Source organism: Sceloporus undulatus, chromosome 5 (assembly GCF_019175285.1).
Source record: "Sceloporus undulatus isolate JIND9_A2432 ecotype Alabama chromosome 5, SceUnd_v1.1, whole genome shotgun sequence".
Classification (NCBI taxonomy): Eukaryota; Metazoa; Chordata; class Lepidosauria; order Squamata; family Phrynosomatidae; genus Sceloporus; species Sceloporus undulatus.
Window position 1 is genome coordinate 163,663,417 of NC_056526.1, and position 19,792 is coordinate 163,683,208.

General features: G+C 42.3%; 1 protein-coding gene across 1 annotated transcript in view; it reads right to left on the bottom strand.

The window, feature by feature from the left end:
* ANK2 (ankyrin 2) overlaps window positions 1-19,792 on the bottom strand; it is a 198,655-nt gene that overhangs the window by 6,839 nt on the left and 172,024 nt on the right. The window contains exons 37-44 of the mRNA XM_042470313.1: window positions 19,261-19,392; window positions 17,645-17,785; window positions 16,791-17,046; window positions 13,687-13,978; window positions 10,560-10,643; window positions 8,920-9,084; window positions 2,966-3,148; window positions 1,076-1,167 (exon numbers count right to left, since the gene is read on the bottom strand). Coding sequence (XP_042326247.1) covers window positions 1,076-1,167; window positions 2,966-3,148; window positions 8,920-9,084; window positions 10,560-10,643; window positions 13,687-13,978; window positions 16,791-17,046; window positions 17,645-17,785; window positions 19,261-19,392 — 1,345 coding nt within the window. The remainder of the gene's footprint in view (window positions 1-1,075; window positions 1,168-2,965; window positions 3,149-8,919; window positions 9,085-10,559; window positions 10,644-13,686; window positions 13,979-16,790; window positions 17,047-17,644; window positions 17,786-19,260; window positions 19,393-19,792) is intronic.

A 19,792-nucleotide genomic window follows, 5' to 3' on the forward strand; every position in this document is an offset into this window, starting at 1 on the left:
AGAAAATTCTTAAGGAATTTGGAGACCAAGTCCAAAATGTAAAGGCTAAAGGAGTTTGATATGCTTAGCCTGCTGGAGAGAAAAATAAGAAGTAAATATCATAGCCATTTTTAAATATCTGGAACCTATCAGAGTGATAATGAGTGAATTTAACCTTTTCTCCAGTGGTTAAATTCTGAAACCATGGGTTTTGTGAAAAGAAATTCAAACTAAACATTAGGAAAAACTTGATCTGAAAGTAGAACAAACTTGCTTGGGAAATAGTGGATCATAATTCATTAATAATAATACGTTTTATTTATAGACCGCTATTCCGCAACGATCACAGCGGTGTACAGTAAAAATTGCAATAGAATACAATACAAAATACACAGTGACAGTTAAAGGAGGGAGGGGCTTCGTCCTTCAGGCAGTCCCTGATGTTGCTGGGTCTGCCTGATCGCTCCCTCTGAGGCCAAGGTGACAGTTAAGGAGGGAGGTGCCTCTTCCTTCAGGCAGTCCCTGATGTTGCTGGGTCTGCCTGATCACTCCCTCTGAGGCCAAGGTGACAGTTAAGAGGCCATAAGCAAAGAATTGCAGGTCATATGCCTTCAAGTCATTTCTGACTTATGGTGACTTTAAGGTGACCCTCTCATTGGGTTTTCTCGGCAAGATTGGATCAGATGGGGTTTGCTTTTGCCTTATTCTAAGGCTGAGAGTGTCACCTGCCTAAGGTCACCCAATGGGTTTCTATGGCCAAGTAAGATTCAAACCCTGATTTCAAGAGTCATTATCCAATGACCAAACCACTATATCATGCTGATCCTCATGATTATATGACCACCCCCAATGGTGGGTCCATACAAATGGTGGTCATAACCTCAGTTCTTTCCAAAGCAAGCTGTCACTTTTGTTATTTTGGTTTGTAAAAAATTCCTCTCTAGTTTCACAGGTCGTGTTAGTGTACATCATTCAGCATATTTGCAAATAATGTTTAAGGCTCTCAGAGTCAAAGCTGACATTATTTTGTTTTCATTACTACTTTAGTTTGTTAATCTTTTGCCACTAAACACTTCATAGCCATGCCAACCCAAACCTTTTAATAACTGAGCCATCCTCTTTCATGATCTCTTTTTCTACTAGTGGTGAGAGTTCAATTTTCATTTTGTTACCTGCATAACTCAAGGCCTGAAGTAAAACAAGAAAAAAAACATAGCACAAAGGAAAGTAAGGAGAGCTTAATTATTTCAAGCTACCACAATGCCAGAATGTCGTACGTACCCACGAGGGGTGAAAAGAGCAAAATGTGTGTATATGCACGCCATATCAATGTTTACTGAAAAGTGAGCTTGCTGTAGGAAATAGCGGTCAAAATAAACTAATTATTCCTGTGTGGGCTGTTAAGAGAATATATTGCTTCAGAATTTACTTTGACATGCTGAAATTTATGGTGCCACAACAGAATTTACACCTCTCTTTAGTGTTGATAGGATAAGTAGAATCCAGAAGGGAAGGGGGGGGGGGAAACATGGTCTTCAGAAGTCCTCATAAATAGTCAGAGAGAGCAAAGAAAAACTAGGTGACTTGATCTAAGCTTACCATTGCCAAGCATACAGCTGACATACCCTCTGAATATCTCACTAGGTATAGGGGCAGAGAACTGAAAAACTGTACAAGTTTGTTTTATTTCTGAGCACATGTTTGATATATTAATTCTTCTTTTTCATCTATAAATCAGTCATTTTCATCTATTCATAATGTAAGCCCATTTGGGAATTTAGCAAAGTGGGTAGTATGCCTTCATAATGGAAATTAAGAATCCTGTATTCCTCTCAGGGGTTCCTCATGATATCCTTGTCTCTGCATATTATGCCAAGCTAGCAGGTGCTCCGAGCCATCACACAGTAGCCCCCGCAAGTAGAAATTTGTTTTTACTATCTTTTCAACACTGGAAGACTTTCTAGCTCAACAGGAGACATTACCCATCAGAAACCTACATTGCTGATCCTGAATATATTCTGAAAGAATCTCCTAGCTTTTTTAAAAAACTGGATGTCACTGAAGTTCCACTTCCCACTCCAGTGTAAGTCATAAAGTGTTGGAAGCCTTACAATTTGGAAATGTTTGGCATCTCTGAAATGCTTCCTAATAAAATTACTTCCATAATTACTTCCACAGAGCTTTATAAAGTACCTCACATGGATTATTCTTAATGGAGTAAACTTTGTCCTGTTTGTGGGAAAGAGGATTTTATTACACAACAGATGTAGGCTATGTATTGTGGAGTGTATGGAATAAGTGAGGACACATTGACCAGTTGAGTGTCACTGGTAGCACTGAACTCCAAAACTTAAAAAAAACAACAACACTTTCACATGATTTACATGCATATGTTAAATAGAATGGAAGACAAAGGTGAACTTTGTGCAGGCCAACTACCAAGGTATCAAGCAAGAATCCCCCAGCACCATCTTTATACTCACACTTGCTACTGTATAACACTGCCTCCAAGTCCTACCCTAGAGAAATGGCCCAAGATGATACTATGGTCAATGGTATCAAAGCTGCTGAGAGATATAGAAGAACAATCAAGGGCACACTCTGACAGTCAAGCTCCTGGCATAAGCCATCTACCAAGATGACCCAAGCCACCTCAATCCCATTACCAATCCTGAATGCAGATTGAATTGCAACTGATAATCTTTTTCACTCAGGAGCTGGAGGCTACCATGCATCTCAATATCTCTCATAAGAGAGGGGTGAAGTAAAAAGAGCTGGAAAAGAGAATAATGGCGTGATGATGTGGAAGGAGAGCCTTCGTTTTGACTTTATGAGATCATACTTTTTAAATGTTTTATTTATTTATTTTACTGCTTTTGCTTGAAAAGGTACTTTGTAGGTAGATGTGCTTCTTTAAATATATACAGTTATACATGGTGTTGTTCCATCTTGAAACTTCACTGTCAGAAGGAGAAAAGTATTTTACCTCTTCAAAGTCATCTTTGGCTGATGGAAGATCAGTTGCTAAGCTAGTATCTCCATGGTGTTTCTCCATTCGCTCCCCATGAACAACTGTAGTCTTTACAACCTTGCTCACTTTGCGGCCTTCTACTGGTTCGGACTGAAATTCTGAGGCACTAGATAAAACACTTGGCTCAGAAAAGGTCACCTAGTAAAGAAAAATTTCCAAGACAAAAGTCATTAATTGTCTGCCTAATGATAACAATGATTATGAAAAATGTAATGCTGTTGTTCGGTTACATGCCTTCCCAGCCTAAGAACAGGTAAGGCATTAATAAAACAAGAAATGTCCCTAAGAGACCAAATATTTATACCCAACCACCTCTTAGAAATCACAAATGTGGAAAACTCTCTCTAGTCCCTTGCAAATGAAAAAAAGGAAAAGAAAAGAAAACAATTTGTGCTGTTTTAGTATGAATGACACAAGATGTAAATATCTTTTTTGTTTTGACCTGTATTTCTCTCTCTAAATGCTTCAGAGTAGGCTGGTTCCCTACAGATTATAAATATGACCACAAATCCTCAGATAACTTGAGTACTTCAAATTTTGTACTGAACCAATTTTGTGAATTAGGAAAATAGAATACACACAATCCATTTGCTATTTGGAGTTGGAGGCTTCTAATAACCCAGACAGTTGTGAAAAGAAATTAGTCCACTGCTTTGTTAGTACAGACCATCACCTTCTTCCATATAATCCGCCCCGTACAGTCAGGTCCTCTGGGAGGAATTTATTGCAACCTTTAAAGACCAGGCTAGCTGCTACCTCCCTGAGGGCTTTCTCTGCAACTGCTCCCAGTCTGTGGAATCGCCTGCCGGACGAGATCCATCAAATTACCAACTGTGGCCTGTTACAGACTGCCAAAATAAAGCTGCTTCGGGCCTTGTTGGAGATATGCTATTTTAAATGATGCATGGGTCCTAAGAGTCCGGAAGTCACGTCAAAGCCACACTACATTCCTAAGCACTGGAGTACAGCTTTGGTGCAGCTTCCGGATTCTTCTGATGCATGTATCATTTAAACAGCATACCTCCAAAGAGACCTGAAGCAGCTTTATTTTGGCAGTCTGTAACAGGCCTTAGATCCCTTTTAAAAAAGTGGCCAAAATAGATCTCTTCCAGTAGGCTTTTCCAGAATAAGTCCTCGGCCACATAATGATCACTCTATATACCATGGATTTTTGCGCTATGTTATAACTCTGCCTGTGACTATCCGATTTTTATTAGATTTAAATGTGATTATGTAATTTTAATCCTAATTGTTTAATTCTTTTTTAAGGGGGGATATTGTGTAAGTTTTGTATTATTTTATTTTATGTGTTGTTAGCAGCTTTGATTATTTTTACAAAAAGTGGGATATAAATAAAAGTTTTATTTTATTTATTTATTTTAGAAGTATATTTCAAGCTGTCTACTTTTCTGCTAGTATTTTTCTGCCACTTTGCAAGACTGAATGGCCATTTATGGGAGTTTCCTGAAAGGGAACATGTTCCAGATTCTACCAACTTTCCACTTGTGCTTCTTGCACTCCTAGCAGCAAAAAGATTTAGAGATGGTGGACACATAGTTGTGAGTAGGCCTAGAACACTTGAAACAATGGAAAATTGGAAACATTACTTTGCTGGACTGTAACTAGTCATCATGCTGCTTTGGAGCTATAGTACAAGAAAGTAACTTTCCAAAACTCCGAGTAACCTCACAGGATATAACCATCTTCTGTTAATAATAATAAATAAAATAATAAAACTTTTATTTATATACCGCCCTTCCTGAGATCAGGGCGGTTTACAACATAAAACAAGCAAATAACGATTTAAAAACAGTAACATCATCACTATCAAATATAAAAACAAGACAAGACAAAGCCCCCGTTAGCCAATCCTCTTGCAGGATACAAGGAGTACAAGGAGGCCTGCTAGGACTATGATTGGGGGAATGCGATCTTAAACAGAAAGGTTTTAGCATCCTTTCTAAACTGAGCCAGGGAGGCGGCCGAGCGGAGCTCTGAGGGCAGCGTATTCCAAAGGGCCGGGGCAGCGATAGAAAAAGACTTCCTCGTAGTAGAGGTAAGCCTGGCCCCTGGCACCCTAAGGAGTTGCTGCCCAGATGTTCTGAGGGTGCGGGACGGAATGTACGGGGAGAGGCGGTCCTTCAGGTATCCTGGGCCCAAGCCATTTAGGGCTTTATAGGTCATCACCAACACCTTATATTGCGCCCGGAAGCGAATAGGCAGCCAATGCAGATCTTGGAGCACCGGTGTTATGTGGCTGGCCCTGGAAGTACCAGTGACCAGCCTGGCAGCCATATTTTGTACCATTTGTAGCTTCCGGGCTTGGTATAAGGGTTGCCCCATGTAGAGTGCATTGCAGAAATCCAATCTCGAGGTTACCAGAGCATGTACAACAGTTTCTAGGTCCCTCTGGGCCAGGTATGAGCGCAGCTGGCGAATAAGCCGAAGCTGGTAACAGGCGTTCTTGACCGTCGCATTCACCTGAGCAGTCAGGTGAAGCGACGAGTCAAGAAGCACCCCCAGACTGCGCACAGAGTCCTTCACAGGGAGCGTGACCCCGTTCAGGACAGGTGGAACCACCGCCATTCCTGGACCAGGGGAACCTATCACTAGTACCTCCGTTTTCTCTGGATTCAATTTGAGTCGGTTTTCCCTCATCCAGCCCATTACTGACTCCAGGCACGCCACGAGAGGAGAGACGCCATCCTCGGCCACTGCATCAGTCGGAGACATAGAGAAAATGATTTGGGTGTCATCAGCGTACTGATAACCCCGCGCCCCATGCCTCCGGATGATCTCTCCCAGCGGTTTCATGTAAATGTTGAATAGCATGGGAGACAAAATGGCTCCTTGAGGGACCCCAGTTTTAAGGGCCCGCTCGTCGGAGCACACGTCTCCCAGCTGCACCATCTGGGACCTCCCGGAGAGGTAGGACCGGAACCACTGGAGCGCAGTGCCCCCGATTCCCACCTCTGCCAGGCGCCCCAGAAGGATACCATGGTCTATGGTATCGAAAGCCGCTGAGATGTCCAAGAGCACCAACAGGGACACGCTTCCCCTGTCAATGCCCAGACGGAGATCATCGACCAAGGCGACCATGGCCGTCTCAACCCCGTAGCCCGCCCGGAAGCCAGTTTGAAATGGGTCCAGATAATCCGTTTCATCCAAGACCGCCTGAAGCTGGATCGCAACCGCCCTCTCGATCACCTTCCCCAAAAATGGCAGCAGCGAGACTGGCCGATAATTGTTGTGTACCAGGGGGTCGAGGGAGGGCTTTTTTAATATAGGTTTTACAATGGCCAATTTTAATTCTGATGGAAATTGCCCTTCCCTCAAAGATGTATTAATGATCCGGCGTAACAATAAAGTTACCGCCGGTCCCCCCTGGGCCGCTAGCCATGAGGGACAGGGATCGAGAGAGCAGGTCGTCTTCCGAACACTTCCGAGGATCTTGTCCACATCATCGGTACCGACCAACTCAAACTGATCCAGTTTAATGGAGTCCACGGAGGCTCTGGATACCTCTACTCTAGGTTCTGCCTGAATGTCGGTGTCAAGACCTTCGCTTATCCGAGAGGTTTTATCCGCGAAGAAGTCATTAAATTGGTCACAGCAGGCCTTAGAAGGTTCAAGGATCTGGTTCAGGGCAGGAGGGAGCTGAGTTAGCTCCCTAACCACCCTGAACAGCTCTGCTGGACGCGACTCCGCGGACGCGACACGAGCAGCATAGAACGAGTTCTTAGCTGCTCGTATCGCCTCTCCGTAGTCCTTTAACCGTTGGTCTAGGAGAGCCTTGTCGTGTAAGCGAAGGTGTTTCCGCCAACGGCACTCCAGCCGTCGCAGTTCCCGCTTCCTTGCCCGGAGATCTTCCGTGTACCAGGGCTTGCGCTTGGAAGCGGGCCTGAGAGGGCGCTTAGGAGCGATGCTGTGTATAGCCCTTGAGAGACCGGTATTCCAGATACCGGTGAGGGCATCAACAGAATCGCCATCACTTCCAACCATGTACCCCTCTAAAGCTTCCTGGAACCTTATGGGTTCCATCAGCCGTCGAGGGTGGACCATCCTAACAGGTCCACCACCCCCGGGGGGGATCTGGGTAGAGACCTTGATTTTTGCCTCTACCAGGAAATGATCCGTCCATGACAAGGGGGAAATATTAGTTATTTCCACCCACGGATTATCCGCATCCGAACAGAAGACCAAATCAAGAGTATTACCCGCGCAATGCGTAGGACCCTTTATCAGCTGGGGCAGGCCCATGGCCGCCATGGTATCCATGAATTCCCGAGCCGCACCGGATGGAACATGGCTGGCCGTGAGGGAGATGTTGAAGTCACCCAGGACAAGAAGCCTGGGTGTCTCCAGCATCAGCTCAGTGACCAGCTGTGTCAGCTCGTTAAGGGAGTCCGCTAATGCACGGGGTGGCCGATACACTAACAGAATCCCTAGACTGTCCCTAGCCTTTAGGGTCAGGTAAATACACTCAATATAGGAGGTCTGTCGGATGTGGTTCCTGGTGAGGGACAAGGTGTTCCTATGTATCAAGGCCACACACCCCCCCGCCCACCTAACCTGGGCTGGTCCTTCACCGAGAACCCAGCAGGCAGGGCCTGAGCCCACACAGCGTCCCCTTCAGGCCCAAGCCAGGTCTCGGTAATGCAAGCCAGGTCACAACTACTGTCCTCCAACAGATCGTGGAGGATGTGGGACTTGTTGTTAATTGACCTGGCATTGCACAGGAGCAGCGACAGGGTTTGTGGCACGGTTGGAGTGACCCTCAGGTCCCTTTGGTTGGGAGGGGGACAGGAAGGGGAGATAGATATGATGCATCTATCTCTCCTTCCTCTGGAACGCAAGTCCCTTCTTCCACCGCCATACCTCCCCCTGCCCCACACTACCTCAATGGGAGCTCCGCTCGTAGCAGTGTAATCCCCCTCCTCCCCAGCCCGTGTCTCCCCCACTTCCATAGCCCTCCCCCTCCCTTCTCCCGCAATTAAGGGAGCAGAGGTTAGCCACCTCAGGCATCCTCTACTCCGCGGCTAATCCACTGCCTTCCCAACCCAATAAAAGCTGCGCTTAAAAGCTGCGCTTTTCTCGCCCCATTGCGCCACAAAACAATCCTTAGCCACAACAACTCCTGGTGCAATCCAGTGGCTTCGGCGGCAAGAGAGTCCTCCGGCAGCAAAAGAGTCCTCCGGGCCACTGCCCAGGTGATAGAGGGCGGGAGGCGTCTTCTGGGGGAGGCCGGGAGCCGGCTTTATGGGGCCGCTCTCACCGGCCCCGCCCCCAAGGAAAAACGCTGCTCTGGCGGGGAAAGAGTCCTCCAAGCCGCTGCCCAGGTGATGGAGGGCGGGAGGCACACTACTGACTACAGTACAAGTTTTCCTATTATACACTGCTATATGAAACTGTTTTCATGGGGTATGTATTCACCTGCAAGCCTCAGAGTTTGTTTTTCTTAAAATGAGATACAGTACATGCAGCTTTGCCACTGACACATGGAATTTAAAGTTAATTTCCTGGACTTTAAGAATCTCCCAGTACCCACATGGCTACAAGAAGGAGGAGCCTCCCTGCAAGAACACCTTTACATACCATCTGAACTGAGGACAACCACTACAAAATGAAGACCTATGACTAACATCATGATCATCATTTATTTATTTTTCTTTCTCTGGTAAGATTTTTACTATCTTTGCCTGATGAAGAAGTCAGTGGAACTTTGAAAGCTTGTGGCATGTATAATATGCATTTTGGTTGGCTCAATAAAGGCATCACTATTTTATGGATGTTGGATGATACAATACATAGTTAAGTTTGTAATTAAGTACAATAATGAAAAGAAATCCTCTTGGGGTGATACAAGTTAATTTTCATAATTAACTTGTCATCATATAAAGTAATCTAACCTCTGATTGTTCACTATCACTCTTTAACACAACACGTTTTATGACTTTGGAAAATCCATCTCCCTCTTCCACTGTAACAGGTTCCTGTGGTTCTCCTTGCATCACAACTTCTTCCTTTTCTGTTCCATCAGGTAAGACAAATCGCCTGATGATTTTCCTAGTGACCTAAGTGGGTGAAGTTAAGAATTAAGTTGTCATGAAATTAATTTTCAAACCACAGCAAACATACATATTGTTTCAAAGACCCAGCATCTGAAAACATAAGCAACTCTTCTAAAAGTTGTTGAAAGCCTCACTACATCCATTTTACTAGCAGATAATATGAGACCAAGGGCAATTAAGGATTTGATATTTTAAATCAGCTCATTGAGGCATGCAAGTTCCAACCTCTGGCTGGCATCCTGTTAGTGGAACACAGACAGAGAGGAGGAGGCAGTGTGGTGTAATCTAGCTGTCTTGTTATGAATCTTAACACTGACTCTGTTGGAATTTTACCCTTTAATAATGCCCTCTTGAGGATATTATGCTGAAATTGGTCCTTGGCTGATAAATTAAGCATTGAAGGTGTCACATTGTTTCAGAGAAGAAGGCAGAGAAAAATGGATAGTAGAAGACCAGCTCTACTGCAAAAAAAAAAACAAAAAAAACAAAAAAACACAACAATTTACAAAAGGTATGGACAAGGAACAACTATATTTTTTGCACTCGGACATTATAGCAAAATCAAAGTGGTATATTGTTTCTCCTGATCACCATTTCCGAGGTTTTCTGGCCAGAAAATGCCTTTAGGGGACTAGAAGTGTCAGGGGGTGCAGAACCAACCCATCATGTCTGCTAACACGTTTCTCACCTTTTGAGCTGATTTCATGCAAAAAGAAAAATTGCTAGAAAATGTGGCTCAAATATGACAACTAGGGAGGTTCAGGGAGCTCAGCAAGTTTAGGATTCAGGGCTGTATGAGGCCCATAGGTTACACTTCCCCATCTTGGTTTAGAACAACAGCTTAAGTGACCTCCTCAAAAAGAAGACAGTGCCATCAATAGTTAGAATGAGAATGTAGCAAAGCAATTAATCACAATGGCAACCTATTCAGATGTAGAACTATGACCAGTCTTTTAAGCTTCTGGCAGGCAGCCAAAACAATTATCAACATGACATTCAATGTTTGAAATTGCTGTTTTAACTATTTCAAAACTAGTTTCTAGCATTCTTTTAGCTGCTTTTAAGAGTTTTTAAAGAGCATTTTAATGTGTTTTTAAGATGTTTTAATCATTGTATTGTTTTAATTGGTTTTTATTTGTTCATCAACTAGGGAGCCCTTGTGGGCTGGGAGGCCCACCAACAGATAGTTGGGATGACACAGGGATCAAATTTTATTTTTAAAATTGGTATATACAAAATAGAGAAGCAAAAAGAAACAGGGATCAAATTTGAATGTATGTCAGGTTGTAGCTTGGGTCAACTTGATTTGATCTACTCTACAGAATGCGTATATGACAAGTCCTCATAGTAGCTGTTTTCCATGTTGCAGATAGGTGCTTGTCAGTACTACTTGTCTCACTTTAAGTCTGTTCTACATACAACAAGCAAAGTATAGCTATGATGTACAACTATCAAAAGTCGATAATATTAGACAATACCTTCTTCACCACAATATGACCATGTTCATCAGTGTACTGTTCCTCTGTTACAGCTTCTGGTGGCATTTCAAGCATATCATCAGCCTGTTAGACAAAGAACAACATCTGAGCTAAGAACAATTGCTTTAAATAAATGGAATAAAAGACATTAGTGGGGTTAAAGAAAGAATAGAAAGTAGAGAATCAGGAAGATCTGAAGCAGATGTATTAAAACCCTACAGTAGTAAAAATTCTGCAAATTAATATTTAAAATCATGCAAAGGAACTTTGAACTGATAGGCAAACAAAGAAAGAATTGATCTAGTAGGAGGTAGTGTTGAAGCAGCAAATCAGAGTGTCTGTTCTCCCAGTTGGCAGTGAGACAGTCTGTCTCAAAAAGCACACCAAATGACAATCCCATTTGCTTTCCCATCTCCCCCTTCCCAAAATAGTCAAAAAAGATTAGTAATGTTGTACATAGGACATGCATTATTCAGGAGCATGCCAAATTCAGTAATGCAAAACCAGCCAGGGGGATGCTTCAGGAACAGCCCTTTGGGGGAAAGGGTGGGTCCTAGGAGGAGTAATTAGGATACAACCACCACAGGTACGTGCAGTAGTTCAACACTCCTGTACCTGAATAATCACCCGGCGGCGAACGACCCTGGTAGTTACCATCTCTTCCTCATCTGAGCTGGCCTCCAGCTCACCTAATTCCTCTGCTATCTCCTAGTGGAAGCACGGAAGCATTGCTCTTATCATAGTGATATTGAATGTATAAATGAACAGCATTTGGCTTCTTTTATACAAGCAAAATTAAAATCACACAAATGTCCCCTAGAACAGAATAAATGGCTGAATTGCTATTTGGGCAAAACCTGAAATTGCCCTTGAAGGGCAACTTGATCTATGTTAGCCTTGGGGAGGGAGGAATGGCCATACTCATTTTTATCTTCCCTTTGGATTTGAAATTATATACTAAGTCTGCTTCATAGAATTAAAAATGTTTAACTAACTATGAGTTTAAACATTCTGAAGACCAATGCACATTACAGTACTGAACTACTGCACAAGGCCTTCTGAATGTCTGCTTCTGAGCTGTGGAACTCCATTCCTTGGGGAGCTTCTCCCCGATCTCCCGGGTCTTCTGTTGGCAGGCAAAGACATATAAGAAATTTGACAGCCTTTTTGGAACTGATGGGTTTTTTTAAAAAAAAAACACTTTTACTTAGCTGGGCTGTACTGCTTTTGACTGTTCTTTACATTTGTAATCCTTCACATTGTTTTAATGTTATCGATACTTTCATTAAATTTTAATTATTATCTTTTGTGTGTTTTTATACCAAATTTGTTGATCCACCTGGAGTTGTGGTTCTGAGGGGAAAGGTGAAAATCAATAAAAATACTAATAATTTCCTAACACACTTACACTGCAGCAGAAGCTGTGATTTCCAGTTTATAAAGGGACAGAACACTATCAGAGAACTTCCTTACACTGAAGTTGCACTGTCCATCTTCCTCAGAATCAGTCCTTCTGTGAGAGTGACAGAAGTGTTTCCCAGTACATCCTTCAGCTGAAAGTCGGGGAAATTTATTTTGAGATTCATATACTGTTCTCTACTTGTTTACTTGTGATCCTCCTCCTGTACTTTGTCCACATTTTGATGCTGAGATATACCCACTATGGGGTGGGTAAAGATTAGGGATGTAATATTTTGCTAATTTCATTCTCAAAGGAAGCAAAAAGTAATTTTAGCAATTTTCTTCCCACTTCAAAATGGTCCAGATTTTGAAGACTACTTGTAGTTTAAGACTGTTGACTGTGTCACATTTTCATAGTTTTGAAGACTGTGAAAAATTTGCACATGACTATTGTGCAGAGAAAAATAACATTTATGTGGAGAAATAATTAGGGGTTTTTTTTGAAGAAAATTGTGTTTCTTGTGCACAAAAAGAACAAAATTTGAATTTTCTTGCACAAAAACTGCATTTTCTGCACAGTAAACAGCATCCAGACAAAGCAGACTTTTCTGTGCAAAGTGTGAGTTTTGCACATAAAAAGAGCCACTGTGGTATAGTGGCTACAAGTTTGGAGACCAAGGTTCGATTCCCTGCTCAGCCATGGAAACCAACTGGGTGATGTTGTGTGAGTCACACACTCTCAGCCCCAAGCAAACCCATGACAGGGTCACCTTAGGGTTACCATAAGTCAGAAATGACTTGAAGGCACACAACAACAACAACATGATGTCCCAAACTGGGATGATTCCTGTCAGTCCAGGATTCACCTTGTCAAGGTCTCCCAATGTTCAGTTTTAGACTATGGGGTGAAACAGACAGGTGGAAGGGGCAACTTGAAGCTGCCCTTTCCGAAGACAGATTGGGGCTGTGGCAAACACATGCCATGGCCCCAATCTGCCTTGAAGCCAGCTGAAAAAGGAGTGGCAAAGATCTACTCCTTTTTTGGCTGGCAAAAAACCAGCCTTTTCTATCCTGCTGCTGCCCCATGGCGACTTCATGATGCTCCGGCAGAGTGCGACTTGTAAATGCCACACCACTGGAGTGTCATGAAGCCGCCCATGTCTGGACAGCCAAGTGATTTCAAGATGTCTTGGGGGCGTACTGTGTCTAAATGCCATGCCTTCAATCTGCTAAGAAGCCAGCCTTTAGAGCCGGTTTGTTCCAGCTCCAAGAAAATATCAACTTGATTAAGTCCGCATTCACTATTATTGAAAATTGTATTTATCTATTTAATATTATGTTAAATTTGTCTTTCAAGACAAAAATGACCAGCCATAATATGCTGTGTTATAAATGACTCCTTGTACAAAGGATTTGCCTTGTCACTGATTGCAAAATATTTGGGGTTAGTACTGTATTTACTTCATTCTCACTCATTTTAAAAAGTCACATTTTTGTCTTCTTTACATTTCATTTCTTTTCCCTTTGTATTCTAAACTTCAGCTTTCTTTTATCTTTATTTTTTTGTTGTTGGTAATGGTATTTAAAAAGTTGCATGTGGGAAAAAAACAACTGTGTGTTTTATCCTAAGTGCTGAAAAAGCCTATTAATGATGTTATTCCTCCCCATAATAAATATGCCAAAAGATGTGTACTTCACAATGCATCGTGCTATTGGCTCTACTTACCTTTTCCAATAACTCTTCTTCATATCTTTCTGACTTGCCTGGCTGTTCATCAGTTGATTCTACTATTACTAAGCTATTTTTCCTGGGATATAAATCTTCTTGTTGGAAGTGATGGTCTTCTGGTTCTTGCACAATGGGTGAATCAGTTCGCTCACTAGATGTTGGGGTATGAAGGTACATTCTTTCAAGATCTTCAGATACCGCAGTAGAGCCCTCAGACTTTTCACTGGCAATACTTGCTGTTTTTCCAACTTTGGGTGCTTCTGTCTTATCTATTCCAGAGGCTGTGACACTGTGAATCAAAGATGCAAAGCAATTCTTATCATGCATTTTGTTCATCATTTACAACAGGAATGAGAACCATGTGATCTTCCAGACATGCTGATGAACTACAACGTCCATCACTCTTGGCTATGCTGCCTAGAGCTTATGTGACTGACAATCCAAAAACATTTAGAAAGCCAGAAATTCCCACCATTGCTCCATAGAATACATATGGCTTTATATAGTAATTATTCAACGTGGCTGAATTCAGCCATTATTATAATTGATAAGACTTGAGAGTTAAAGGAGGAAAATCTAGAAGATTATCACATGGACAAATAACCCTAACCACTGCTCCATAATGGGATGTAGCCTGGTTGCAGGATGCAGGAAAGTATTATTGCTCATTGCAGCCTGGCTGTACCCGGGGTCCCAGGCACACTTCAGAGGCCACTTTTCAAAGATGGAAAGCTCTTGGCTTTGAAAAGCGGCCTCCGAAGTGTCCTGGGACTCGGGATGCAGCTGGGATGCAATCGCTCAACAGAATCGGTGGCAAATTTCAAGCAATAATACCACCCTGCATCCCACAACCCGGTTGCATCCCATTAAGGAGCAGTCAGGTTATTTGTCCATGCGATAATCTCCCTACTCTCATTGCTATTTTAAATTTACTAATTTTCAGTTATAGCAATAGTAAGCACATTTCTATACTGCATATCAGTGGACTAAGCACTCCCTAAGCAGTTTACAATGTGTAAGCTAATTGCCTCCAACAAGGTGGGTACTCATTTTAGCAACCTACAGAAGGATGCAAGGCTGAGTGGACCTTAGAGCCCCTGGAACTGAACTCACAACCTTGTGGCTTGCAGTACAGGCATTTAACCACTGCACCACCAGGGCTCCCTGTTCTACTTGTATGTCTTTGGAAATATGTTGGAATTGGTTAGGGACCAGTGAGGGCCAAGATATGAATGAAGAGCCTAAAAAACTAGGTTATGCTGTAGAGAAAGGCAGTTAAATGTTTTAAAAAGCACCCAAGAGAGGACTAGCAGTGTCCTGGGGGAAGTGAAGTGTCTTTGAGGAGAATATTAGACAGTGAAAAGTGAAACACAAACAGTTAATAAAGGTGTAAGAAACAAGAGAGTAATATTTTGAATGGTTTGGGGTTACTGTAACAAAAAAGTATAAGGACAAGAAGCCAAAATGTAAAAAGTGTAACAAATAAAGTATACCAATAACATATCAAATGTGAGCAACATTCCATACAAGTGATACTGTATTTTAGTTCACCTGCAAATAAACTTATGACATTGTTTCAATAAATGACAGTTTGGAGTGCTTTCAAAGATACGGTTACACGCAACCAACAATGGGTAAAATATTTTGGTATTAAGTCCCCTTGGGTAGTTTGGGGGGGAAAGTAGGTCTTCATCACAGATTGGTGGCAGATGTGGCACAAGGTGACAAAAGAGTAAAATGCTTTTAAAAAGGAAAATAAAGAGGTTTGGGGCCACATTGCCACTGCCACAAAGGTATAGTGTACAAGCCTCACTGCAAAGACTGCTAAATATTATGAGGCTTATATTGTATGTCTCTATTGAAAATGACTGCCACGGTCTCTCTTTGGGCTCCCCCATTGCTGGTGAATGCTTCTCAGGCTGAAAAAGTAGGTGAGGAAGGAGGGAGGACTGCCTTTCTTTCTCTGGATTGGGCAAAGGAAAGATAATGGGGTGGAAGGGCTGCTTCTACACCAGGGGTAGGCAACCTGTGGCCCATGGGCCGGATGCGTCCCGGCGAGGCCTTGGGACCGGCCCCAGCCTGGTCCTGCCGTCGATTGCCGCCGGTGCCTTTGGGGGGCAGTTGTCTGTAGAAGCCTCAGAAACATGCATTTATATTAACATTTTTAAAAAAATCAGCAAATTTTTTCGCGTGTCCTCCATTTTTTTAAAAAAGTGTCTTCCATTTGAAAATTTTGTCCTACATTTGTCCTGGTTTATTTATATATTTAATTTTTTTAAAAAATATTTAATTATTTATTTATTGGCTTCGGCCCCCCAGTTGTCTGAGGGACAGCAACCCGGCCCCCAGCTCAAAAAGATTGCCTACCCCTGTTCTACACCATGCCATGCCAAGAGGGGCTTCTCACCTCTGCCTCTTGAGCTGGATCCATATTCCAATAATGTGATATGTTTTATTGGATTATAAGTCAACCCCATTTTGGGGGTTGATTTTTTGTCAATACACTCACACACGTGACACAAGTGTATACAATGGAATGTGGTGGCTTAGCAATTATGAAGCTGACTTTGACAATTGCAAGGTCAGCCAATTGGCAGTTCATGACCCAAGTGCTGTATGACAGAGTGAGCTCCCATCACTAGCCCCAGATTCTGCCAACTTAGCAGTTTGAAAGCTTATAAAAATGCAAGAAGATAAACATATACCACTTCAGTGGAAAGGTAACAGCATTCCAAGCATTTTGGCATTTAGTCATGCTAGCCACATGCCCACGGTCGTCTTTGACAATATTGGCTCCCTTGGCTTAGTAAAGGAGATGAGCGCCATTCCCTACAGTCGGACATGACTAGACAATCACATCAAAGGGGAAACCTTTGCCTTTTACCTTTATACAGTATATCTCTGAATAGATGTGTATAAAGAACATTTATTTTGGAAAATTGCAGTTCTATAAATGAAATAGTCGATCAATAAAACATATCACATTATTGGTTCTGTTCTCTAAAAAGTAGCTTTTTTTGTGGGTGCTTTTCAAGAATTCAAAATCACAAAAATGACATGGTTGTTGAGATTCCAACTTTGTCAGATTGTAGGATTCTTACAAGTACTCATGTGTAACAGTAGATGAATCCTCTGTCAGCATGTCTGGATTCCCTGAGACTTGTCGTAGGAGTTCTACAACAGATACTTCTGCCTCAGCCCTGGGTGTGCCTTCATGCAAGGGTGAGTAGCTGACAGAAATGTCTTCTTCAGAGACAAGTGGAGGGTGATCAGATTGTTCGCTGTCTTTAGAAAAAGAATGTTCTTCCTCCTTCTTAACTGTTGTGCTGTACAAGTCTTCATGGAGTGCAGAAAATCCTAGAGATGAAATAATAAATTGTAGTAATCTCATAACATTTCCATGTAAAGCAGGAATGTCAACAAAGACTGTATCTAAAAGCAGATTTTATGGTGAGGCGGTAAAAAACCAAAGTTTTATACCATGAGTCTCCCCACAGATATAGTTCTCCTTATATAAAATTCTCCAAATTGCAAATTTCTGTTTAAATTATATTTCTGATCATGCTATGGCATGAATTCAATTACTAGTCTTAACTGAATTAAGCTCAGTGTATTTATCACTCAACATTTTGAAGAACACAGGTACTGCAATGGGTCAAGTTGGGAGAACAAGTGGATTTAGGTCTTATATGTTCAGCTTTTAATGCAGATTCATCCTCCAAAATCTGTACATAGAAGAGTATTTATTTATCTTGTGAAAGAACATACATACCACTTGATATGACAGTATTCAGACACTTAATACTAGGTGACTCACATCTGACTCCCTGAACTGCCAACAGGAAAAAAAGCATTGTGCTTGTTGCAAAATGAACTGGACTCTTTTTGTGATATGTGTCTTTGAAACAAAGTGAGAAACTGAGTAATGTTTATAAGTATGTGAGCTCACCCCTACCTTCACTGTGATCCAGTCCCATTGTCTGCTCAATTTCTGCATAAGTACGACCATGATCTCGAGCCATTTCCACACTACTTTCCATTAGGTGAACAATATCCATTCGGTTAATTTTTGTAAGACATTCAGTAAGACTCGAATCTGTGATTCAGAAGAGATAACATTTATGTGAGTTGGATGCCCATCTTTTCCTTGCTCTTCAAACTCACAAAAGAAGAAACACAAGATACTGGAGCAATGGATTCAAGCTACAGGAAAAGAGATTCCACCTCAACATTAGGAGGAACTTGACAATAAGGGCTGTTTGACAGTGGAACACACTCCCTCAGAGTGTAGTGCAGTTTCCTTCCTTGGAGGTCTTTAAATAGAGGCTGGATGGCCATCTGTCGGGGATGTTTTGATTGAGATTTCCTGCATGGCAGGTGAGTTGGACTGGATGGCCCTTGTGGTCTCTTCCAACTCTATGATTCTATTGCTAGTAAGGGAATCAACATTATTATACTGAATCCATTGATGGATAATATATATGCAGTCAACCTTCTGTATCCATGGATTCTGCCTCCACAGATTCAACCATTCATGGCTTAAAAATATTGCCTCCCCCCAAAAAACTCCAAAAAGCAAACATTGATTTTGCAATTTTATATAAGGGACACAATTTCACTGTGCCATTATATATAATGGGACTTGAATGTTCATGAATTTTGGTATCCACAAGGGGTCCTAGACCAAAACCCAGTGGATACTAAGGGCCCAATGGATATATATCTGACATGAACGGGATTCATTTTCTTATTTATATGCCCCAAAGCTATCGAGATCACTGCATAGACAAAGGGCAAAAATACAGGAAAGGTCAGGTGACCATATCAGGATGTCAACCAGAAACAGTTGGCATCTCTGTCCTGCTCTCATAAAGAGCAGGACAGACTTGATGACAGCAGGAGAGGCAGTGTGGCATAGTGTCTGACTATGACTCTGGAGACCAGAGTTCAATTCTCAGGTCAGCTAAGAAACCCATTGGGTGACCCTGGGCAAGTCATACTCTCAGTCTTAGGGGGAGGCAATGGTAAACCTCATCTGAACAAATCTTGCCAAGAAAACCCCATAAAAGGGTCACCATAAGTCAGAAATTACTTGAAGACAAACAACAACAAAACAACATTTTCCTAACCAATCTTTAATCTATGACCCCATGAGGTTCTATTCCAGGACAAAGAAAACTGTGGCGGGATATAGACCGCTGCTTTGCGGCGGTCTCCCACCGGTGCCATTTGCTCCGTGAGGGAGCTGCAGCAGCCAAACCGCGCGGCTCCCGTGCGGAGCAAAAAGAAGCTCCATTTTGGAGCTTCTTTTTGTGGCACCTCTATGATGTCGCGAGGTGCCGCTGGCGCATTCGCGACATCATAGGCGCCGCGACACGTCTGGACGCTATGCGTCCAATACGTAAACATGGCGGCCCCCATGTGGAAGGGGCGCCACCAGGTTATACGTATGGAATACGTACTAGGGTTAGGGGGGTGCGGAAGCACCGCCCCTTCCTAACCCTAATACGTATTTCATACATATTTTTTGGCGGTCTGTAACCCGCCTGTATCTGCTTCAAATGAGCATACCTGTGGCATGTTTCCCATCTCTTTCCAGCCAATATTTCAGCAGTGCATGACTCTGGTCCTGCAGTGAATTAGGATTCTCAATTCGAATCTGATGAATTTGTTCTTCTGTGAAATCTAGTTCTCTTGCCAGCTCTGCAAGTACAAATTATTCAAATCACTAGTTGTGTTCTCTTTTTAAATATTTAAAATGTACTGGGGGAAAAGTCACTCACCTTTAAAAACACATTTATATATAAATAGGTTTAGACAGCTCTTCATGAAGCAAAATACTAAATCAATCAGGGTTTTTTGGGGTGTGGAAAGAGGATAAATTAGTGATGTATAACTTCTAGAAATTTTGAAGATGGGGAAGAGTTTTTTGCTCTATTTTTTCAGAAACAAACCCAGATTTGCACCCTTTATAGATTGAGTCACTTGGTTACTTTAGTAACAGAAAATGCATTTTACATTGTGCCGGCGCCATACATGGGCTTGCCATATGTAGGTTTCAGCTTATGTGTATGGCAACCTGCGGAGGACAAAGTGGCATGTG